We start from the raw sequence: 25,892 nt of genomic DNA, 5'->3' as shown, positions 1-25,892 counted from the left end.
ATTAAACAACAACTTTTTTTCGAAACCTATCACAACGAACAATGATGGTTTTAAAAAGCAGTTCATCCAAAATTCCGTGACGCTCGACCCTGAGAGTCAGCCGTCGTCGCCTTCGACAGGCTGACTCAACTTACGTTGACGAGAATTACACCAAATTCTACACTGCAACAAACCTGCCAAGTTTGAAGTAGATGCAGTTGTTGAGACAGGAAAATTACAGACCGAGATTCCTCTCAACACTGAGCTTTTGTACTGAACTGACATGTCTTTTTGTGACACGCCTTCTCTCCGGCCGATCGCTTCACGTCCATTTTAAGAAGCCACGTTTTTTTTTCCAGTTAAACTCTACCCTCCAGTCTCTCTCTCTCTCTGCTCAATCACACAGCGCCCGCCGACGTGTTTCGCCGTGTGAACGCAGTGGACTCGTTTCCGGCGCGGATATAAGACGTCGTGAAATTATCCATGGAACGGCTCTTTCCATCCGTGAGATGGGCCTTTGTCAAAACTTCCACGCCGCCGCCTCGTCGTCGTCCCGCGAGCCGTATAATTTCGCCCTGAGCAAAAACTGCCGCTCCCGATGTGATACATTGCTTAAAAAAAAAAGTTAATTAACTTGACGAGAAACTCGACTTTGACTTCTGAAATCTGTGGAGAGCTCAGAGCAAAAGATTCAGGGGATGTGGGTCAAAATTGATTATTGATCAATTGATCATCGACTGACTTCTTTTTGCAACCAGTGGAGTCGCCCTCTGCTGGCGATTCTAGAAAATACAGTCTTCAGCCACTTATGCATTGGCTTTATTTTCGGGACCCGACGGCTACGTCCAATTTTGGAAGTAGTGACGTCGTAATGGTTTCATTTTGAACATATGGTCATGAATGATTTCTTGATCTATACAAGGTAAATGGACTGTATTTATAAAGCATTTTTCTTGTCTTATCAACCACCTGAAGCACATTTACCCATTCACACATTTAGATAGTGCCTTTTTACTCCCCCCCCCCCCCACACATCATTCATACACTGCCGTCACAGCTGTTAGGGGCAATTTAGGGTTAAGTATCTTGCCATTGACCTTCTGGTGAGTGGACGACCCTCTTTACCTCCTGAGCCACAGTCGTCCCATATACACGTAGTGTCCAGCGTATGATGGGGAATCATTTTCTGATGAATAAAACCTTTAGTTGGTCTCTTTGCCTCTACTTTTTTTGCGAAGCTATTTGGAAAATGTGTTTTTGCGGACCACGTTTTCGTTGACCTTGACCTTTGACCAATGACAGATCAGCTCCAAATGTTGAGAAACCCTCAACAATTGGGTGTTGAGGGTAACAACACCCAAATGGGCCAAGATTGATCATAAGGTGTATTCCTTATGATCAATCTTGGAATACACCTTATGATCAATCACATGTACACAGGCGAAGTGTTCCTGTATTGTCTTGTTTTGTATTTTGAATAGGAACTTATTTAACTGCAGACCTAACAAAAAAAAGATCATGTATGTTTTTATTCCTTCTGCAAGTCTGCAGTTTGAGTGACAAGGGCCGAGACGTGGGGCGATGGCCGTAGGGAGAAGTTGTCAGATGATCTGCAAATGGCAGATCTCATGTTAGCGTGGACGTGTCTGCGTTGCAGTGTGTGTGTGTGTGTGTGTGTGTGTGTGTGAGTGACCTGAGGAATGGGTGAGTTTGGGTAGAGGTCAAAGGTTATCTGTCATTTTGATGGGGGGTAAAATAATGCCGGCCTGTTCTTTTCTCCTCGTCTAGATGTCAGTCTGACTCGCTCTCTGTTGGTGTTTCTTGTTGAACGTCTATCTGCCTTCATGCCCATCTGGCTGGAGTGAGAGGGCACGGGGGCAAAAGTGTGTATGGCAGCAGGAACTGTCAGAGTGTGTGTGTACGCTCATTTTCATAGAGCTGAAAATATAATGCTGCCTCAGACCCAACTGTCAGCTTTCTCTTGACATTGAGAGGAGAGGGGAGAGGAAACAAGATGAGAATATAAGAGATGAGGAGGAGGAGGAGGAGAGGAAGAGTGTAACGGAGCAGACATTGGGGGAGAGGACACAGGAGAGTACAAACACACACACACACACACACACACACATTTTGTTTGCTCTGCTGTGACCTGCTGCAGACAATTATGTCTCCCTCACTCTGCCGCAATCAAATTACTGCTGGAGGACAAGGCCTCTGGACAGAGCCACTGCTGCGAGGGATGTGAACACACACACACACACACACACACACACACACACACACACACACACACACACACACACACACACACACACACACACACACACACACACACACACACACACACACACACACACACACACACACACACACACACACTCTCTCTCTTCTGGTTCATTCTTTTCGCCAGTACAGTAATTAAAACAGTGTTTGATTATAAAACCCACTTCTTTAAGGAGCACATGAAAAAAACTTTTTTCATTAATCTAACTTTATCACTTATTGCTGTGCTCCTTGTAGTAACAGCACTTTAATGTTTCTTTTTAAAAAAAAAATATTTTTTCGCATCGCAAAACACCAAAGTGAATTTCCTTGCATGTGAAAAACCCTATAAACACGATTTCTGATTCTGATGTTATGCCTGACGCTCCTTTTTAATTAATGATTTGCATCAATGAGAGTGGAATCCTGTTTGAAAACGAAACAGTATGTGAAACACAAATAAGATGTTGTGTAAGAAGATTCACACTGGAGATTCAGTCGAAAGGTCGTAAATTCTGACGCTCCACGTCAGACCCCGACCAATCACAAGCCTGTTGACTCTCACAGCTGCCTCCAGTACATTCGCCGTTGGTTCAAGAGACCACGACGGCCGCTCTAATCATGCTTTATGAATGAGCCGTTCTCGCTATGAAGGTCTATGAACGTCTGTGTTCAGATCCCAGTCGTTGGTACGACCTTGAAGGTGTCCAGTGTTCAGAGGGGGAGGTTGCGTTCAGGTGCGATCGGTTTGGTACGAGGCTTGTGACTAGAAAATAAGAATAAGTTCACCCCACACACACACACACACACACACACACAGACACACACAGACACACACACACACACACACACACACACACACACACACACACACACACACACACACACACGCACTGAGCTGACTCTGAGCGCCAGCGTCACACAAAAGAAATCCTGGAAGATTTTGAAATGGCCTCGTCTCTTTTGGGACACATCAATGCCACGGGGATGTTTTCTCGCGCTACGACACAATACGCGTGGGAGTCAATTGTCAAGTTTAAGAGCAATTTTTCGTTCTTGATACTTCAACATCCAGCCGTTACAGGACTGCTATCATGTGGCCTACGATGAAAGACGTTACATTGACCGAATGGAAACCGATCAGCTGGGGGGGGGGGGGGGGGGGGGGGGCTACAGATGTAACACTGAATGTCAGCAGCTACATCGAACAACCTTTGGTTTACGAGACAGGTTCGTCCGTTGTGGAGCATTAAATCTATTATCCACGTCAAAGGATTCACAACTTCATCGCCATACACATTTCAGGTATTGAGTGGGTTTGTGACGGGCTAAATGTCAAGATGTCTACTGGTTATTAAAATGTATGAGGAAGAAGTTTTGACAACAATGCTCTCTCTTAGTCGTGAATAACGTCGACTGAGAACTAACTTGAAATATTTGTTTTTCTCTGTCTAACGCGAGACGGAAACGTGCAGAGCTTTAGTTCAAAACCTGAAACTGGCTGACAAAATCCACAGAAGATGGGTCGGAGGAGAAAGGGGGAGAACACAGCACCAGAAGCGTCGAGCAGAGTGAAGTGGGGCTGGAAGGAGAATCAAGTGGCGGGAAAAGCAAGACATGAAGAGAAAGAAATGAAGTCAGATGAAGAGGAGGATGGAGGAAGGAGGGATGTGGGAGCAAGACAGGAGACGGTGTTGATGTTTGCTTGTTATTCCAGCACTAATTTTCCCCCTGGAGCTCATTACAGTCTGCAGAGAAATACAAACCACGAAGCCTTAAAAACCAACAGAGTGAAGAAGAGGAGGGGGGGGGGGGGGGGTAGAGATAGGAGGAAGAAGGACAGAGGAGGCAAAGGAAAAAGGATACTCGAGTCAAGTGGATTCATTAAAGGCAAAGATGGAAGGAGGACAGAGAGACTGGAGAGAAGAGAAAAGTGATAAATGGAGAAAGGAGGACACACAGACACACACACACACACACACACACACACAGCATAGTGAACACCGCTCACCATTACACGCTTCAACACACCTGGGGCTGTGTGTGTGTGTGTGTGTGTGTGTGTGTGTGCGCATGCACGGTTGATTTCAGCTTCGACAAAATAAAGTTCCAGGCCAGACGTGAAGTAGGTTTAAGAAAAATAAAAGTCCCATTTAAATTTTATTGATTTCATTGGAGCAAAGAAATATGAAAAAAAAAACAGTAGATAAATTGATTTGATTCAGAAATCAAAGATCGTCATAGTCTAAATATTCACATGTAATTTACAGTCAAGATAGTATAATAGTAATAATAATAGTAATAAATAAATAAAAATCCTTTTTAGCTGTATAGGTTTTTCTATATAAGTAGTAGTTTCAGCTTTTTTAGCCACGACTTGGTTTGACCCAAAAACAAAGAAACAAGAAGCATGTTTTTTTTTTTTCATCAGAAGAGCAGAACGGCAGCCTCAGATGTCCACACAATCACTAAGTAAGTTTCCTCTTAGAATATTTTTTTTTTCTTTTATATAACACTGAAGTACGGAACAGATATTATAGTCATCATCAACCGGCTTCGGTTCATTCAGCATCAGTATCGTCATTATTGTCATCATCATCATCATAATACCGGTAGAATAGAAACAGTGGCTTAGATTTGTCGATATGATGTATATATATCCATATACTGTGTAAATTTCATGTATATTTATATATATATATATATATATATATATATATATATATATATATATATGATAAAGTTTTTTTGTGGTTGTAAGTTGGTTTTCAGTGTCCAAAAGTCCAACGTTGAAGAAAAAGCGAGGAAGGAAGGGAGGAAGGGAGGAAGGAAGGGAGGAAGGAAGGAAGGAAGGAAGGAAGCCCTCGCTGGGAGGCAAACGAGTGCAGCAGCAGATAAAAGTACAGACGCTAGGGAGGAGGGAGGCAGGTGGGCCGTCAGGATGGGAGGAGGGGGGAGAGAGGGGTCGTGACGGGGGGTCGACCGAGGTGTACGGAGAGGAAGAGGGAGAGAGAGAAATCTGCACTTGTGGGTAAAACAGCGTAGTCGAAAGAGAGAAGGGGAAGTGGGTGAATCTGAGAAACAGCAGCAGGGATGGAGGGAAGGAGATGAAGGTGTGGAGGAGGGAAGGAGATGAAGGTGTGGAGGAGGGAAGGAGATGAAGGTGTGGAGGAGGGAAGGAGATGAAGGTGTGGAGGAGGGAAGGAGGGAGGGAAGGAAGGAGGGAAGGAGATGAAGGTGTGGACAAGGGAAGGAGATGAAGGTGTGGAGGAGGGAAGGAGGGAGGGAAGGAAGGAGGGAAGGAGATGAAGGTGTGGAGGAGGGAAGGAGATGAAGGTGTGGAGGAGGGAAGGAGATGAAGGTGTGGAGGAGGGAAGGAGGGAGGGAAGGAAGGAGGGAAGGAGATGAAGGTGTGGAGGAGGGAAGGAGATGAAGGTGTGGAGGAGGGAAGGAGATGAAGGTGTGGAGGAGGGAAGGAGGGAGGGAAGGAGATGAACGTGTGGAGGAGGGAAGGAGATGAAGGTGTGGACAAGGGAAGGAGATGAAGGTGTGGAGGAGGGAAGGAGGGAGGGAAGGAAGGAGGGAAGGAGGGAGGGAAGGAGATGAATGTGTGGAGGAGGGAGGGAAGGAGATGAAGGTGTGGAGGAGGGAAGGAGGGAGGGAAGGAGGGAAGGAGATGAAGGTGTGGAGGAGGGAAGGAGGGAGGGAAGGAAGGAGGGAAGGAGGGAAGGAGATGAAGGTGTGGAGGAGGGAAGGAGATGAAGGTGTGGAGGAGGGAAGGAAGGAGGGAAGGAGGGAAGGAGATGAAGGTGTGGAGGAGGGAGGGAAGGAGATGAAGGTGTGGAGGAGGGAAGGAGGGAGGGAAGGAGGGAAGGAGATGAAGGTGTGGAGGAGGGAGGGAAGGAGATGAAGGTGTGGAGGAGGGAGGGAAGGAGATGAAGGTGTGGAGGAGGGAAGGAGGGAGGGAGGGAGGGAAGGAGATGAAGGTGTGGAGGAGGGAAGGAGGGAGGGAAGGAAGGAGATGAAGGTGTGGAGGAGGGAAGGAGGGAGGGAAGGAGATGAAGGTGTGGAGGAGGGAAGGTCGATTTCGAATGTTTGTCCGGCTGCCACGGCGACGACGGAGAAACGCCGGAGCGGCAAAGCGGAGCAATACTTTCTGTGCGACTTGTATCAATACAATATCAGTTTCATTAGATCTGAGTCACAGGAGAGAGTCGCGGCGGAGTACCGACCACACGACCGGAGAACCGGAGGAGGGTTTTTAATCACATCTAGATCCGAGCGTCTGCCTGCACCTTATCAGAAATGTAAAATGGCCCTTTTCTCTTTTTTTTCATTTGTTAGTGCTTTTGAAAAGATTTTTACTGGCGAGCTATGATTTTTCAAATCTGTGGTCACGCGGATGATTCATCAATCTGTGTTTCTTGCAGCCCTGTTGTTTTAGTTTATGTTGTCGTTGCCGTCGTTGTTCGTACAGTCGTGCTTCGTTACATTGCTTATTTAATGTCAGGGATAAGTTAGTCATGTCTTCATAAGAGATGTTTTCGCCATCAATACGTCTGACAATTATCATCTTTAATAACCGAGTGATCGTTCGGTGTTTCGTCAAAAAAGGAGTGAAGATATTTAAAGGTCTTGTTTTGTCTGATCAACAGTGGAAACCTCAGAGATGTTGAGTATTAACATATCAGCCTGCGGGAGGTTCATCCAGCCGAGTGTTCACTATTAATATTTTTGTATTTTGGCAAACGTGTTGGTTAATGTTTCCTCATTATGTTGATAAAACCTCGGAAGCGTTGCCTGTTTCTTTTAAAAAACAAACTTGCTGTTGCTAAATCAGTGTTTTAAAAAAATGTCACCTTTTTAATTAGTTTAATAATGAGATTATTATTCACATGCAGATTGATCTTATATATTCATCTTCAGCTTTTCATTGACACCTTTTCTTTTCTTGTTTTAACCTGAAGTGTTCACAGCCTCACAGTAACCGCGAGGCACCGCTGGGCACGACCCACTCCTCTCGGATTCGAGAGAAATGTTTGACGCCGTCGTAGGAAATCAAGACAATCTGATTTGAAGGCGGGGAATCGGACAAGACCGTCGGCGAGGATGCCGAAGGAGAGAAGAGCGAGGGTACGCGCAGTCGTAGGGATGAAAGGATGGGAGGGGGCGGGGCAACAGATGCGTACTTCAAGAACAAACTGTCAAGGAATAAGGAAAAAAAAAATCTATTTTGGCTTTGGTGGTGGAGGCTGATCCAAACATCAGTGCACATTTATGACGATGAAGGGAACAAAAAGATAAGGACCCTACCAATATGGTGAATGGGAGCGGATGGGAGCAGCTCTTGGAGGAACATTCTTCAAAGCTGCATGATGTTGATGGAGATCGATGAATTAGTGATTGAATGATGAATGTGGAGGACGGCGGGGGGACGGGAGGGAGGGGGGGGCTTGCACCCGGGGACATATAAATGATCAATTGCGTCTTTCGGCGGAGAATAAAAAAAGTTTTGTCCGCTACAGGGCTTTAGTCGGGCCACAGAGAGGAAACAGAGGAAAAAAAGGGATGAGTGACGGATGACAGGAGGAAGGGGAGTGAAGAAGCTGGCCTCTCTCTCTCTCTCTCTCTCTCTCTCTCTCATGTACCGGCGCCATAATTCCTCGCTCACGTAACCGTTGTTTAATCATTCTGTGTCATCGCTCTCTAACGTCCGTCCTCTTCCCTCCACAGCGTCCCAAACAGAAGTCTCTTGTCCAATCCCCCTCTTCTTCCCGTTCCTTCTCCTTCCCCTCCGTTCCCCCTCTCGCCTTCCGCCGCACTGTCCAGTCTTCCACCAGCTCCTCCTTCACCTCCGCCCCTCCTCCTCTCTCCTCTCGGAGTTTCCCCCCTCTACACGGGGAACACCAGGAAGCCGGAGAAGGTGGAGTACTTCCATCCCCCCATGAGGTTCCCCCGCTCCAGCTTGAGGTAGGCCCGGTCTCCCTTCTCCATCTGGATGAGCACGCCGTTGCTGGCCGCCTCGCGCGTCACGTCCTGGTCGCCCGCGAACGCCGAGATCACCGGCCACCCGTTGTGCATCAGGCTCACCTGGAGGGGAGGAGGGAAGAGGGCGGACGGTTACGGGACAGTCGCGCTTCATCACACGAGAAGGGAAATGGGGGGATATTTTTTTTAACAGAACAGTCAATATCAGGACGCAGCCACTGGCTCTCATGGTCTTAGGCCCAATCCCGTGTCTCCCTTTCAACCCTACCCCTTGAAACGGAGTAACAAGAGGAAGGGGTTGAAAATCTACCCCTGCGAAATGGGACGCCCCTTGGGACGTGTCTTCACCCAGAGATTCAACGCGCCTGGAATGACGGCGATATCATTGTAAAGACAGTTACCATGGTGACAGGTGGGTCACACACACACACACACGCCACACTAGTCACGTTCGTTGATAACGTTACATTGGTGGTAATTATATAACGCGTGGCGCTGCTTCGCGACCAGCGATTTAATTTTTTTTTTTGCGACTAGCGTTTTTTCTTTCTTCTTTTTTTTTTTCAAATCTGTGAGTTTTCTTCGCTCCCCCCTGGGGGCGAGGGCTGAAATGGGATTGGGCCTTACACTTCCTGATTGAGCTGCAAGATTTTCAAAAACAAAACACTTTTGGAGCAGTGCAAGCGTTTACAATGACACAACAGAATATTCGATTTTTGCACGGCGCAGCTTTGTGCCGTGCACATTTTTTTTAAAATTACCACTTCAACAAAGACACTAGGAGAAAGAGAGTTGACAACGGAGCCCGCACTGTGTCTGACTCGACAAATGTTTCAATGGGGAATAACATCATCGTCTCCTCACAAAGAGAAGAAGAAGCTGTCGACGACTTGTGTGTGTGTGTGTGTGTGTGTGTGTGTGTGTGTGTGTGTGTGTGTGTGTGTGTGTGTGTGTGTGTGTGTGTGTGTGTGTTTCCTCGCTTCCCAGGCCAGTCAAAACACACACCAGACAGCAGCTTTCATCATTTTCATCTTCTGAGGCAACGGCAGAAGGCTCAGGCGCTCCCTCGGCAGCAACACAAATTGTGTCGGACTTGATATGACGACGATATTGTTTATCGCAATAATTTCTTTCAGACAATAGGTCGTGCAGCAGAAAAGCAGTTGTCGCGACAGGCCCAGGGCGGAGTCTGGGATGAGTTGGTCCGACATCCCTGTAGTGTCACATCAAGATACTGGAAAGGGGAACCGGTCTATTGCAGCCATGCAAAGGATGACGGCTGCATGGATGGATGAATGAGTAGCGTTCGATTAGATGCGCGATATTTGTCATAGTGTGTTCACCACCTGTTTGTGTCCGTTAGCATGTAAATCTGTACATTACAGTAACAGTTGTGAGGAGTTCAGACGATAAACTGCTGATAACAGATGGAAGACATAAAGTCATAAACATCCCATAATTATACACTTATCCAGCTCATTTTACATGATGGTCAGGAGTGTGTGTGTGTGTGTGTGTGTGTGTGTGTGTGTGGGCAGGAGATGAAGAGCCTGCCACAGTCGAGAGCTCTCCAGGCTGCTCTGCTGCTCTGAACATCACAGCCTGTTATTAAAACACTCAGACTATACTTAAACTATTTTTTTTTTCATCATTATTATGAGGATGGAAAAATACGGCTCAGGTCGCGGAAAAAATCATACGTTTCTCACAATTCCAAAAAAAATGTGTTCTCTGAGGCCTCAACAGATTTAATAAAAACAGGTGGTGTTGTATGTTTATATAACGACATAAGTAACATGATTCCTTTATTAAATTCTGTAATTATACTTGTTTTATTCTACAGTATCATCATGGTATAATATATGATGCATGGCTAATTGAATGGTGATTATAATTCATTATAACGGTGATTATAAAACACAAGACAGTGTTTGTGAGACATTATAACTATATGACAATTAGAATACAGTATGAGTAGTATCAAGTATTATGATGCCTGACTTTATAAGTCATTCTAAAATGCTTTATAATGTGCCACAAATGCTTATAACGAGGATTATACAGAGCTATGAGCGTGTTATAACGTACTATAGGCATATTTATAATAGATGGGGTTGATGGAAAGTGTTTCCAAAATGTCTTGGTTAGCACAATTACTGCAATAGTGTAAATAACTGCTCAATTGCTGACACACTATGTTCTGTACTTCCTGTACATACAGTCGCCTTTTGAAACTGATGAGTGGAAGGAGAGATGACAGAGTTTCTCTTCCCCTGACGTGTTTATTCAACTTCTGATTCTCAGTTGGGTAGTTTCACTCCCTACCTCTGATCCCTCTCTCTCTTCAGACTACAGAGATGTATAGTTCTGTGACATGAATACGACTCGTGGTCGGTCGGTCGGTGAGGGGGGGTCACGCAGAGGCGGCAAAGTCCGTGGACCAGAAGCAGTTTGAAGAAACGTGACGGAAGGGAACTCTTTTTCTGACCAACACTTAACTTAAATTCACGGAGGTGGAAAATCAAGGGGGCCGACACCTTCACCGTCTAATCCCCCAGTCCGCCAACATTTTTAATAATCAATTGTATCATATTTATCATTACAACTTAAAAAATAAGGTCCTTTGAATGCATCATCCTCTCGGCCATGTTTTATAGACTGAAAATATATATAAGAAGATATAAGAAGACAAGATAGACATTTTAAAAAAGCCTTGAAGCCCAAAACAATTGAATATTTCAATGCATGTTGTCTTTTTCCTGACACGCTTTCTTCCGCAACCTTCTCTTTCTCTCTGCAAACACTTGGAATAGGCAGGCATCACATATCAGATCCACATCTGGGTACAGTAGCTACCTTTAGAGTACCTGTAGAGTACAGTATCCCAGATGTGTCAATGATAAAAGTCCTGCTTTTATGATTTGAAAACGATAAACAGTTTGCGCGCGCGCGTCGCAAGGTCAAAACCAGGTCCTGACACAAACTGCAGGGACGCACAAGGATTTGACATATCTGCAGGATATCCAGTAATCTCCCTTACGGACGTCCGTACTACCACTAATATCAGTAATGGCCATCAACGCCACGGGAGGGCACCACTTTTAATGTTGCAGAGGCAATCAGCGCAGGCTCCACCAGAGCGACTTCATTAGGACGAGCCGTGATTGATGACAAACATTGCGCCGTTTCCGAGGGTCTTCACTCACCGGAGGGGAGACGAGACAATGAAATCATCAGGAACCGTGAATTTTTGTTTGGGGATCCCACCATCAATAACTGACATCGCATCCCCATCACAGCGGAGAGGCGGTGGGTGAAGGATTAAAGACGACAAACGACAAGTCATTGGTTTGGCTTTTTTACGGAGGCCTTTCAGGGACAATGTGGCACGTGTGCTAGAGACGGGGGGGCGCAGGGGGCGCGGGGGCAACAACCTGAGAAGCACTTTTCTTTACCTTTATATCTTTCGTGACGCTCTCTGCTTCAACAGCCCAGGTTCACACGTAAATCCACACAGAAAACGTGCATTCTGATTTGACATTGATCTCTTTCAACCCAACGTGACGTCACCCATTGGTTTGCAAACAGACGTTTTGAGGTCTCCACTTTGGCCATTTTGACCCAGCGCCATCTTGGGGTTTTTTTGGAAACCAGGGGTGCGGTCGAATTGTCCTTCCCTTTTGGTCTTCTCCTATCTACCGTACTGATCCTTGACCCCAGTGGGAAACGTCATGAGGTCAAGAAAAGGTGCAAAGGAGGATTCACAGGCGTCGCCCCGACAGCGCTGCTCGGAGACACCCAGACTCGACTTTCGCTGTACTGTGTCACTACTTGACGGCGGATGTGATTGACGTGCGACTGCCGCGGCGAAACCACAAATTTCTGACGATGGACGACAAAAAAAACCCCGCAGCGGCAATCTCTTCTGGGTGAATGAATTGCGGGGCGTCTATATCTCCTTTCCTTCCGCTCCAGTGTACCCTATGCTGAAGGAGATAGGGAAGGAAGCATTGAAGCTCCTTTCCCAAGCGGTGAAACACTTCCGGGTCGCTTCAAGATTTAGGACACTTCCTAAGCAAATTTGACCATTCGATCCGCACCCCCGAAGTAACCATGATCGGAGGAGCGGGGGGCGGAGCCTGACTGAGAGCTCGAGGACACACCATGATTCACACAAAAAACGAACATCTGTATGACATGCTGTATTGATGGAAGACGTCAAACAAGCGACTGAGACCATGAACTCCTTACATACAGTCTGCGTCTCCGTCTTCTACCAAATCAAGCAGAAAGATTCAAGGGAGGCCAGCGGAGGTCTAAAAATAATCACGTATTTCCAACCCCCCCCCACCCCAAATGTCAACCTGAGCTCGGCCTTGTGACAATACATGATGACGGACACCGGGGGGCTTCGGGTCAGTGGGTAGGGAGGTAAAGGATGAGGAAAGAAAAGAGAAGCGAGGCAGAGGAGAGATGAAACAAAGAGGGAAGACAAGTCTGGAGGGGCAGAAGAGGAAGAGGAAGAGGAAGAGGAGGATTTTTTTACCATGCAGACAAAATCCTGCGTGTCACCGACACCTCCACAAGCATCCAGACAAGTCTCTCACAGGAACTCACAACTTAACAAACCTCCGCTCTCACTCACACACACACACACACACACACACACACACACACACACACACACACACACACACACACACACACACACACACACACACACACACACACACACACACACACACACACACACACCACACACACACACACACACACACACACACACACACACACACACACACACACACGCTCTCTTTCTTTCTATCACTGAATTATTTAAAAATGTCTCCTTGTTTACGATCCTGAGTCTGTTAAAAGAAAAAAAAAGAAAAGTGCCCGGCTCGTCTATCAGTTTGGCTTTCACACAAAAGGTGTCTGTGGTGGAGGAGCCCCCCCCCGGATGAGTTAGTGGAGAGAGAAAGAGCCAGAGCGTTTGTGGCTTTTGGAATACGAGAGCCAAACGCAGGGTTCAGTAGGTCACGGCACCGACACGGTGCAGGGAGCAGGTCGATTTGATTTGTTACTTTGGGAAATGAACCAAAATCCAGCCCAGCGCTCACAGACGATTCTTTAAGGTCCAGTCAGCTTCAGGATGACTTCTGTGATCAAGACATTTGTAGTTTGTACCTGTGTGTATTGGGCTGCATAGAGAGCCTTGGTTCACAACTCAGCATTGTGGAAAAATGCCCGGAATTACTTAAAGAACTACTTAAAAAGTACATTATTTATTTTCAAAGAGGATTTCAACATGTTTGAAAATGGTTCGAGACTGAAAAGTTCTCAAATCAGACTTTTTATTACCATGTGTCTTCCTACTCATCTGTCGACTACACACACGCACGCGCGCACACACACGCGCACACACACACACACACACACAGGGTCAGTGTGTGTTTTGTGCTATAGTGATATAGTGATGTATAGCTCTAATAAAGCTGTGACAGTGGCTTTGGAAGGATGAGACTGTGGTTCCCACACATACACACACAACACACACACACACACACACACACGCACGCCGTCAACCACACCCTCACAATTGCCAGCCATAAATATAAAAAGCATGATAATGGGCCTGCGCCTCGTGTCAGGCCTCGATCGATCCGCATTCATTTATGCATAAGCACCAATTAACTGGCCGAGACACAGAGAGAGGAGGAGAGACAGAATAACACAGAGGAGGAGAGAGAATCATGAGGCAGAAAGAGGACACATAAAGACAGGAAATGAGACGGGGGGGGGGGGGGGGGGGGAGGACGGGAGAGAGAGAAACCGGCTCCTGATATGTAAATACACCCTGTCGGACGCCTTAGTGCAGCACTTAATGCCAACGACATGATGACATCCTGTTATTGCATCATCCAGTCGTGTCCAGACTGCGTCCGACTGCCGGGACACGGCCATGATACTCTCCTATTGCTATTTTTTTGGTCTCTTTCCCAAACATCCTTTTTCTTTTACACGTCTATTTTTATTTTCCATCATCTCTACATCCCTTTCCTTTGCTTCCTTGTTACTTTCGTTTATCACCTTCTTCCATCCCCCTCTCCCCGTTCTTTTTTCTCTTTTCACAGAAAGAGACTTTGCCACAGTGACGGATTCACACGTGATGGTGCGTCTGTGACACCACACGTCTTCCAAATGGCCGAGTTTCCAATCGTTCTAAAGTTTGTGGGAAAGTTAATCCAGGGTCATCCAGTAAAAATGTTAGAACCACCGACAGGATGTATTCCTGGATGGGGAAACAAAGACTGAGAGGAGAGACTAGATTTATGTATACGTGAAGTCACCATTACTTTTTATGGCTAGAATAATTACCTTTTAACTGTAAACGTTATCTATTTCATAATGTTAGCTCACCTGACCGGCACTGTCACCACTCCGCCTCAATATCAATATCAATAAATGATAGCACCAAATTTAGATTAAAACATATGGGGGGGGGGTATGAAAAGTGTTGTATGTGTATGCTGGTGTTGCAACCAATGAAGCATGATGGGTAAATCTGGTGACGCTGACTAAAATCATAGTAATAATAATAATAATAATAATAATAATAATAATAAATTTCATTTATAGAGCACTTTTCATTGCGTAGTGTCCAACGAGAGCTCCCTAATGTTCAGCGATATGAGACTGAATCATAGTTTTTAGTAACATGATTAACATTTTTGAAAGGAAAAAAAAAATGGGTAAAAAAAAATAAATAAACTTGCCGCAGAGGCTCTCACCTCATTAGAATGTGGAACATCTGTGCTGGCCCGGAAATTTCATTTAGGTCAGATGTGTGTGTGTGTGTGTGTGTGTGTGTGTGTTTTTAATTTTTCAATCTCTGTTGTGGGAGAACTACAGCCGGTGCTTCTTAGAAATACAATCTAGAAGACCCAAATGCCAGCCCACAACTCTGTGGGCCCCCGCAGTGGTTTGTTACCGTAATAAGAAGTTTCCCCACAAGTTTAGGTGTTTTGCACAAATGAAAGATGGAGTCAACATTTAGCTATAATTGCTTTAAATACTTTAAATACACTGAAGGCATTTTTGTGCGCAGTGTGTGTTGGAAGCAAATGTACAATTTAGATTTGAAATTAACACATTATTAAAATACATACAGTAAGTGATAGTGAGTTATTGTCAACACAACTCCTCTATTGACATTGTGTACTTTCAAAGTCACGGTTGCCCCAGTCAACATCAGTCTGTGGGGTCTACGACAGGTTCTTTACAAAAGATTATGCTGCCCTGCATCAGATTATTATTGTTGCCATAATTCAAAACAAAAGACAGATAAAGTGCGTTAATGATGACGTGGCCACTGCAGCCTCTTGACCTCTGCCTTCACCTGATTGCATTTGATTGTTGCTTGGTTGGCAATAAATCACATTCCAATGTTCATTTTGTCCTGTAATATATATATATATATATATAGCTGCGAGGTGGCGTAGTGGTTAGCACTTCAGCCTCACAGCAAGAAGGTTCTGGGTGCGAATCCCGGTTCAAACCAACCAGGGCCTTTCTGTGTGGAGTTTGCATGTTCTCCCCGTGTGTGCGTGGGTTCTCTCCGGGTTCTCCGGCTTCCTCCCACAGTCCAAAGACATGCAGAATGGGGTCAGGTTCATTGGAGACTCTAAATTGACCGTAGGTGTGAATGTGAGAGTGAATGGTCGTCTGTCTCTGTATGTGGCCCTGTGATAGGCTGGCGACCTGTCCAGGGTGAACCCCGCCTCTCGCCCAATGTCAGCTGGGATTGGCTCCAGCCCCTCGCAACCCTTAAATGGATAAAGCGGTAGACGATGGATGGATAATTCAATTTCCTCTTGGTTTTTGTTGGTTTGCACAATGTAGAGGCTTTAAAGAATCCTGGGTCTCGTTGAAACTCATCCCACGTATCTTGATTAACTTCTGCATCGTCGGGTGAGGTTTTTACATTTGCCAACAGATTCAGAGTTGCATGTTTTTGCCCCTCGCTCCAGAAGGAACGTGACGGGCGACAGGCTTTCGCTCACCGGTTTCCTCAAACTAACCAGGTGGTTCTCCGACGACGGCTGACGGCGACTTGCTGACATTTGTAAGATCTGATCTGGTTTGTGACGTGAAGTCGAGCTCTGACCTTTTCGCTCGGGTCGCCCTCCATCTCCGAGCATCTCTTCTGCCTGCCTCGTTGTTGACGACTCACAGACTTTCCTTGAATCTCTCAATGCAGCGGGAACACGGGAACAAAGCAGATCTCGTCTCTAACTTTAGATGTATTTGTTTCATGAAAGATTTGCCAGTTCCACAAGTCAGAATTACAGCTGAGGTACATGTTCTTTTGCACACAAAACGTATTAGGACCGGACTAATTATGAAGACAGTCGGCACAAATGAATCATTCACAAATGTGAAAGGATGAGAATAACAGGACTCAAGTAATACATAAAGTAAGGGAACAAAATAATACAGCATTTGACTGTGAAAACGTCAAACCAAGGGTCAGTCATACCTAAATGCTTAAACCTTGCACTTTGCTAGGGCTGCAACTAACCATTATTTCCATTATCGATTAATCTGTCGATTATTTTATCGATTAATCGATTAGTTGAAATGCTGCAAAATGATCCCAAACCCCCAACGTGATGTTATGTTTTGTCCACACACACCAAAGATATTCAGTTTTTCTGTCAGAGGAGCAAAGAAACTGATATCAGAAAATGTTGACCCTTTTTTTCAAAAAAAACACTTGAACCGATTAATGGATTATCAAAATAGTTGGCGATCAATTAGATGTCGATTACTAATCGAGTAATCGATTAACTGTTGCAGCTCTACACTTTACAGTAGGCATTCCAACTAAAAACTGACTATCAGTTTGCAGTCGTGAGAAATCTGCATTCATGTCTGTAAATGTTTACATCCATTGGGCATTTTGTTTGTCTCTTAATAAATATTGCTTTAAGGCAAATAATGCTTTTATTTTGAAAGTTGACTGGAAACACAAAGCAAATTTTCCTGTTTTAATAAACTGATTCTGGAAAAGATAAGAACCACAGTTGTGTCATGTCTTTAAAATAATCGTGTTCCATTTAAAGACAATGCATTGTCCGGGTGTAGGCATCATCTGCACCAACTCAAGAAGTGACAGCAACATAAAAAAAAAACCCAATTCATCCAACCAGGCGCCACCAAATTGGTTCAGGCACCAATGTGCTTTACAGACGCTACAGCCAAGTGTCTTGCTATTTCATCGGTTTTTTTTCTGCCCCCTGCCACGTCTTCCTCCTCCGTCACCAGTTTGGATTTGCTCCTGCCGAGCCAGCAACCAGTCTTTCACCGCGCTGTCCTGCCTCTTCTACTCGAACCCTTCCGAGCCCCGCGGAGTCACGTTCCAAACCCCAAACTCGTCCGGCCAGGCCCCAGCCGAGGACAATTCACGTTGCAATAAACTATGTTTGCATTCAATCCTGAAGTGCAACTCTCTGTGATGCATCCTGAGCGAAAATACTCGCAATTATCCTGTTGACTAGGTAGAAATTCAATTTAAAAAATGATATAATGTTCCCCATGTAAATCAACGAGCCAACTTTTGCCATCATGTGATCCTACAACGTCTGTGAGAATCATCCGGAGCCACGAGTATATCCGGATTTAAAATTTGTGCCAATCCATCCAGTGGATGTCGAGACGTTTCACAGGATAAAGTGAGTAATGTCACCTGTTGCCGGCGCTGCGTGGAAGGAGTTAGTCAGGGGGGTGATCCTGGTCAGTGGGCTTCATCCTCTGGGGACTTTGACTATCTGTAGGTTTCGAGATCGACAGAGAAAAGCTGAACTCTCTCCCCTCAGAGCTTTCTCAGCTAAAAATGACTCTACCTCAGTCGCTGTCTGCCCAATATCCTCGACGGCCTCGTCTCTGTCGGCCTCTGCAACGTGTTCATAAACAAGCTGCTGAAACACACCGTCTGTGTGTGTGTGTGTGTGTGTGTGTCTGTGTGTGTCTGTGTGTGTGTGTGTGTGTGTGTGTGTGTGTGTGTGTGTGTGTGTGTGTGTGTGTGTGTGTGTGTCTGTGTGTGTGTGTGTGTGTGTGTGAGGCCTGACAAGTCCCAGGATGTACCGTCTCCGCGGCCAGCTGCAGACGAAGCGGCTCCTTTAGTCCATCTTCCCTCCCTGCTCTCACCTGCCACCATTTCCAAAGGCAAGTGAACATAGGAATACACAAAGTGTTCTGTTCATCTGTCTCTGACTTGCCTACATATGAAAGGTATACACTCTCTCTACCAGAACTGGCGTACTCGTATGTTTATCATTGTGAATACCGCTGTAGAGCTGCAACAGTTCATCGATTAGTAATCGACCACTAAATGAACCGCCAACTAAGCTGTTTTCAGAGGAAAAAACTCAAAGCTCTCCGATTTCAGCTTCTTCGATGTGAATATTTTCTGGTTTCTTTGCTCCTCTGTGACATTTAACTGAATATCTTTGGTGTTGTGGACAAAACATCATCTTGGTGGTTCGGGGGAAACGCGGTCAACATTTTTCACCATTTTGTGACATTTTATGTACCAAACAACTGATCGATTAATCGAGAAAATAATCAACAGATTATTAGAATATGAAAATAACTGCTATTTGCAGCCCTACAATGCTACATTTGAAGTGAATTGAAACAATAGTTATTGAATTTCTCTCTATCCTGCTCCCTCTCCATTATATTAATCATTATAGTGATTATTTTCCTTCTTCCAGAGAAGATTCAGGAATGCCGTCCTCCAAAAAAAAATAATTCATGGAACACCACAGCCCAGAACTGAAAGATGACACCACATTCACCATCATCCTCACCCTAAATCCTGCTCTACATGACAGGATCTTAGTATTACTCGGCGGAATCCACTGTGTTCATCCCACTTATAGTGTTTAAGAGGAAAATTTACAACCTCCCTCACTCTTGCTATAGTTCAAACACCATCTCGGCCCCAACGGCTATCGGACGATCCTTCCCCGACCCGACCTATCCCAGGACTCGTCGCGCGCCGGTGACGGACTTTCTCTCACCGTGGGCAACTGCAGCTCCGCAGCTAGGCAACAGCGGTAACGGGGGCAGACACACAATGGTGAGGAAAATAGCAAACCCACCGAAGACCAGACTGTCTCGTTTGGGTTCGACCTTTGAACCTCTATGAACACACCTCAACGGGAAGTCGTTTGTTTTCAAGACAAAGACATTGGTATTGTATATATAGGTGATGTAGCGTATGAAATGGGAAGTGTAATTATGCCTTTTTGATGGTGTGTGTGTGTGTGTGTGTGTGTGTGTGTGTGTGTGTGTGTGTGTGTGTGTGTGTGTGTGTTCCCACATAAAGGCCGGCCATCTCCGTGTCTAGCCCGTGTCTCATAAGTCTGTCGGTTTGTAGCTGGAAAGCTGCGCTGGGGAATCAGACGACATCAAATAAACTGTTTGATGATATTTGAGGACGCGGCTCGAGCAAAGTTGCATCTCAGTGGTTTCTAACGACGTATCAATCTTTCAAAGGTTTGTGTTTTTAAAACGGAATTAGTCATCGCTTCGGTGAAATGGGCGCTGACGCGACGTAAACACTTTGTGACAAGAGTATGAAAACAGTTTTATCATTCTATCAGTCACACAACATTGTTTATAGGTGATATAAAAACCTAGAATAACACTGTCACCAAGCCAAAATATCCAAATCACTTGGTGGTTTGCCATCCTGGATGCCTGGATTTCAGAATGGCATAACTGTAGTAAGCCGAAATAAAGCTGATCCATGTTTGTATTACTTGCTATAGCACAGTACACAGTACAGTCACCATTGGTAGCGTCTGCTGTTCTGAAGCTACTGTTAGGCATGTTGAAAATGAAGCGTGTAGAGAAATATCTTATGACCCCAGCGACCCCTAGTTATAGAATGAATAAAAAACGTGTTCATTGGAAAGCAAAGTTCAAACGAGGGTTAGCAGTGAAAGAGTTGAAAAGGAGCCGGCCTCGTCGCGGACAGACGCATCGGCTACAGTGGTGTATTAAAAGGTAGAATCTCTTATTATCAAGACAGCGTTTATCTTCTGGGGGATTTGATAGTATCAGAAAGGCCTTAAAGGGATTTTGGAGAAAAATGGTTTCCCTCTTTGTTGTTGTTGTTGTTGTGATTTTTACTGCTCCCTCCGGGGGCCGCGAACCCGCGACCTCGGGACAGACACGCTAGCCACTAGGGCCAAAACCCCAAAGTTACGGCGCCGCCAGCTAGCTCGTCTCTTAAGATGTCCACGAGTGATGTTTACAAACGGCAATCGCCGTGTCGCGTGGTGCGGTCCGCACCATTTCTTTGTATGTTTTTTCGATTTTACAGATCCTGGGCTGAGTCGAAAACCCCGGATTTGTTTCTCGCCGTGCACACACGGAACCGACAGCGAGCGGGACCGGGAGGAAACATCCGCTGACTTCTACATAACGTGATCGCTCAACTGCCCCTTTAATACACAGCTGCTTCAACCTGAAAGCTTTTTATGGACGCCGTTTCGGAACGCTTGGGTGCTCTAAATAAAAGCCGTAAAAAATAATAATATAGCACTCAAACCGCAGTAGACAGAACTATTATGTTTTATTCCTCGTCTTCTTTTTTTCCGCTTTTAATTATATTGTCTGAGATTTGGGATCCGGTGCTCTGTGGAAGACCGTCTAACACCTCGAATTATTTCAAATTTACAGAGAAAAATAACCTCGCGGGGAAAAAGGAACGATGACCGATCTCGCCGCAGAGCACTTCACACCAGCGGCTCGTCAGGGAAGATGGACTTCTGTTATCAGGAAGTGTTTGGTGGAGAGGAAAACTCTCCATTATTGAAAAGTAAGGGCCTCGCTGATGGGCTGGCGTTGAGGCCGGAGGGACGAGAGTTCCCCTTCAGATCAGTGAATGCACTGCATTTAATTTGCAATAACTTGTATTTAAATCGCTTGGCAAACGGGGGAGATGAAGAGATAAACAGGTTCCAGGTTCCAGAGAGACAGAGGCCCGCAACCGGGAAAAGGACTGACGAGAGATGGAGCCAACTGTTCGTCCTTCCCCCCGCACATCTGCACCGCATCCAGCTGATCAGTACTTACTCATGGTGTCTGGCGTTCGTCCCATTTCCCTCTCGGCCCCGCCTGGACGTTCCTCTTTCCCTCACTGTCCCTCCCTGTCCACCCTTCTGTTATTCTCCCAACACCCTCTCGTCTTCTCATCTACCTGCTCTCTCTTCTGTCCCTCCTGCCTCCAGCCCCTTCCCACACTTTTCACTTCCCCGATTGCCCTCAATTTCCACATTCTCCCTCTTCACTTTTCTCTTGTTATTCCTCTTTTGCCTGTCCCCCCCGTTCGTCCCCTCGCTGTTTTGCATTTCCCCTCTCAAACACACTCTGCTTCGCCTGCTGTCTCTCATCTCCTGCGAGCGCCACAGTCGCCGCCTCTAAGGCAATCAAACAGTGGGAGTTTTCAACGCGGCAGATGCGCCGGGCGGATGGCGGGGACGGGCAGAACAGGTTGAGGGTGAGCGGCACGGAGGTCGGATGCTTAGAGGAGGAGGAGGAGGAGGAGAGGGGAGTAACCTACAGCGGGGCTGTTTTCATCAATCAATCGATTGGTTGTTCGGTCTGTAAGATGTCAGAACATCGAGACACATGTCGATGGGGTTTCCCCCAAACCCCCAAGATGATGTTTGGTTTTGTCCACACACCAAAGATATTTAGTTTACTGTCGTAGAGGAGCAAAGAAACCAGGTAGTATCCACATTGAAAGAGCTGAAGTCAGAGAATGTCCACTCAAACCACTTGAACCGATGAATCGATGATCAAAAGGGTCGCAGGTTATTTTAGTAGTCGATTACTAATCGATTAACCGTTGCAGCTCTAACTTACACCTGTCGGGTTTCGTGTCAATAAAACGAGACGGAACAAAGATTCTTCAAGGTTCAAGGTCAATTTTTCAAGTGTCGGCGTCTAAAAAGTGTTTTGAGGCTTTGGAGGATTCAGGCTGAACAGGACTTAAAAACCTTAATCGCTGCAGTCGAGTTAACAAACGACGACGGTTGTAAAAGTCAGGAAGTTGAGTAATTACTCCGCTAACGCAAACAGCTCCTCTCCTTTGGATCTGCAACTGTTAATCGATTAGTAATCGACGACCACGTTAATCGCAAACTATTTAAATGAATCGATTAGTCGGTTCAAGTCGTTTTAACGGGGCAACAAGTGGCAATTCTCTGATTTCAGCTTCTTCAATGTGAATATGTTCTGGTTTCTTTGCTCCTCTCTGACAGTGAACTGAACATCTTTGGTGTGTGGACGAAACAAAACATCATCTCGGAGTTTGGGGAAACGCGGATCGCAATTTTTCACCACTTTATGAACCAAACAACGAATCGATTCAACCAGGAAGTAATCGACAGATTAATCGATCGTGTAAATCTATTCTTGCTGTTTCGCAGCAAACGATGTTTCATCGCTTTCAATATGAAAGCCCCGCAAGATTGGCACAGACGGCGGTGCTGACGGTGAACGTGACGGAGGCAACGTCGCCACCGTGTCCCGCCCCGGCGCGCCGCGCCTAATTACTTCGGCGCCTCGAGTCAAGTGTTTCGCCATCCGTGGTCTATTTGGGTTCAGTCGCACAAGGATGACTGCCAGCTTGACATTACAGCAGCGTCTCCCCTTCACACAATCAACCCGCCCTCCTTGTTGTTGTTGTCGCCGTCGTCGTTATTGTCGCCGCCGCCGCGCCAATTAATTCAAGACTGCAACGATGGAGTATAAGTAGCATAAAAACGTAATGCCAAAGCCCCGGGGAACCCGCGAGCGTAATTGCACAACAGTTTAATTTGCAGGGATACATTGTAATTAACGCTGTGCGGCGTGTAAAGCATCATTATGTGCATGTTGAAATGCCGGAAATGGGCTGAAGGCCGCTCAATTGATTTCTGTCACTTGACGCGCCAGAAGAAATGTGGAGAGAGACCGCGTCTGCGTAATAAGTGCGACGATTAAAGCGAGTTGTTAGTGGGACGAAAGAAGGGAGAGTGTGTGTGTGTGTGTGTGTGTGTGTGTGTGTGTGTGTGTGTGTGTGAGAGAGTGTATTTTAACCTAAAACCCATGTGAGTCTTTGTGTGTTTTTCCGCGTAATAAAACTTTTAAAAAAATGCCTTTCTCAGTTTGCTTTGTTCCTTTTCTAAACAACCCACAGATCTCCCGTCGGCCCCGCGGCCTCGTTCCGCGAACGAGGCGGAGACGAGAGGAGGAGAAAACGTCGCTGTCCGCGGTGCTGCACTGTGAAAGCTTGTGAAGCTCGCTCGCCGCACGAGCCGCGTCCTCCCGCCGGCTGCACGCCGCCTGCTATGGGCTCCGTCCTCCTGCGCTTGTATTGATTAATTAAGATGGAGCCGGCGGGGCGGCACAGGAGACGAGGTTTTTCATCTGCACCGCCTCCGTCATTTGTCTCCCGGGGGACAAGACCATCTCCAACCTTTACAAAAGTGACTTGCCAGCGCAGATCATATTCAACTTTTTATGAGGAGGGGGGAAAAACAGCGAGGGGAGTGTTAAGCCCGCACACACACACACACACACACACACACACACACAGAAGAGAAACACATGAACCTGTTACCTGTATGGTTTGGCGGTTGTAGACTTTCACTACGTGGAAGTTAAAACTGTAAATCCCTTTGCGTGGCGCGATGAAATTACTTCTCTCCTCGTCGAAACTCTTCCCAATGTTTACTAGAACCTGAGAGGAAGAACGAAGGGAAGAAAGATGAAATTGCTTCATTCTGTCTCCGTCTCTTTCACAGTATTTACATTACAAGATCACATGGGCAACTAAAAAAAGTGTATTATGAAGGACGACCGCACAATCGTCTGCATTTAAAAAAAAAAGCATTCAATACCAAATACGTGACACCATACAGATGCACATTAATCAAAGGCTTTATGCTCATAAATCTTATCCTTTTTTAAAAAATCTGATTCAGCCATGGAATAATGTTCCAGGATGTCCTATTGTCCTGGGGGTCTCAGAGGGGCCCCCTGTGGCCCCCGGACCACACATTAGAGGCATAACTCTGCTTTTTCTCCCTCTCTGTGTCAGAACAGCCAAACTTTATGGGGGAAAGAAGATGGAACTTTGATCAATCTGTCAAATTGAAATTTTTTCCAATCATGGATTTCGGCGGGGCCCTAAATGTCTGCTTTTTATGGACGGAGGCGAACGGTGGCGTGTAATTGAACGGGAGGATTAACCTTTATCGGCGGGCGCGTAACTGGAGGACACCTCGCCCCCGTGACCCGCCGTGACTAAATTATTTGGCGGAGATGTCAGTTCCCGTATTTGCATAGCAGTCAGCACAGAAAACGTTGAAATGTTCATCTTTCCTTTCCCACAGGCCTTAATATTTTCCCCAAACCACTTTGGGAAATGTATAACCTATTTAAACAGAAAAGAAGAATCGCTACGGAGGCAGTCCAGAGGTGGAAGAGGAACGAGATGCGCGTAAAATGCGCGTAAAAATGTCCAGACTCTATATGGCACAAGTCCATCGTCTCATCGAGCCTGGGGTTCTATCTATCTATATCCATCGATATCCATCGATTATATCTATATCTCTTATATAGCACCTCTGGACTAAGTTTAGCATTTATTGCACACAAGTTTGAAGTCAGTTTTCAGATGCCAAAAAAAAATAAAAAATAAAAAGACGAAGGGAAACGAACCCTGGGAGGTTGTTAAATAATCAACTGCACATTAATATGTGGCATATTTTATGATTCCCCTCCACTGATAAGCAAGTTGTAATCACAATATAGGCAATGTATCAGTTGCCACAGCAGGTAAAAATAAATGCCACACACCAAACAAACACCATCTAAAACTTCACATCTGCTCGACAACATTTCCCTCCAAATAAAAACTGACTTGGAAAAGAACAATAATAAACTTACTTTGCCGTTGACATTATTATTTAACAGTATAATAGAACAGAGCAGATACATATATAAACATATATATACATATTTATTTATTGTCTCAGTGCTCCTACCCGGTCGAAGTAGATGACCATGGTGCGGTTGCTCATCTCGGAGGGCTCGTGGTTGGTGTTGCGCACGGCGGAGAACGCCACCTTGGCGCTGCCGGAGCGCACCGAGATGCCGAGCGCGGTGCCCGTGGGGTCCGCGGCCGGGTTGGAGTCGCACACCACCAGGCACTTGCCCTCCAGCACGATGGGCTCCGTCTCGTTCTGCGCGCGGGCCGGACCCGCCGCGAGGCACACGGCGCCGAGCAGCAGGCGAAGCGCCAACATACCGGAGCAACGGGACGGGAGGCGGACTGCTCCCAGTCAGGTGTCCTTCTTGTTTTTGGGGGGGAATAAAAAAAGAGTCAGGTGAGAAGAGTTTCCCGCGGATTTCTGCCCCCCCCCCCACCACCACCCCCCCAGACGGAACCGCGAGGAGGTTTGGTTCGACGGGTCGGACGCCACGCCGGTGTTGTCGGACTCGATGAAGCCCGCAGCAAACTCTTCCTCCCTCGGCGCGTCTCTGGACACCGGGCGGGTTTATTCTCACTCTGTCCGGAGAGTCGCTTTATCAGC

The 25,892-nt window shown here is 46.1% G+C and overlaps 1 protein-coding gene across 3 annotated transcripts in view; it reads right to left on the bottom strand.

Moving 5' to 3' along the window:
* Window positions 1-6,529: 6,529 nt before the first annotated feature.
* Window positions 6,530-25,892, bottom strand: part of cbln1 (cerebellin 1 precursor) — a 19,679-nt gene continuing 316 nt past the window's right edge. The window contains exons 1-4 of one of the 3 annotated variants that reach the window (XM_047333541.1): window positions 25,867-25,892; window positions 25,344-25,652; window positions 23,915-24,034; window positions 6,530-8,331 (exon numbers count right to left, since the gene is read on the bottom strand). The exon at window positions 25,867-25,892 is cut by the window's right edge and continues 315 nt beyond it. In XM_047333541.1, coding sequence (XP_047189497.1) covers window positions 8,134-8,331; window positions 23,915-24,034; window positions 25,344-25,604 — 579 coding nt within the window. In that variant the 5' untranslated portion in view covers window positions 25,605-25,652; window positions 25,867-25,892 and the 3' untranslated portion in view covers window positions 6,530-8,133. Of the gene's footprint in view, window positions 8,332-23,914; window positions 24,035-25,343 lie in introns of all 3 variants that reach the window. The other 2 variants (XM_035643429.2, XM_047333540.1) reach the window with 2 other exon arrangements.

This window comes from Scophthalmus maximus, chromosome 7 (genome assembly GCF_022379125.1).
Source record: "Scophthalmus maximus strain ysfricsl-2021 chromosome 7, ASM2237912v1, whole genome shotgun sequence".
Taxonomy (NCBI): domain Eukaryota; kingdom Metazoa; phylum Chordata; class Actinopteri; order Pleuronectiformes; family Scophthalmidae; genus Scophthalmus; species Scophthalmus maximus.
Note: the sequence above shows the minus strand (reverse complement) of the source record. Positions and strands in the feature narration are given on the sequence as shown.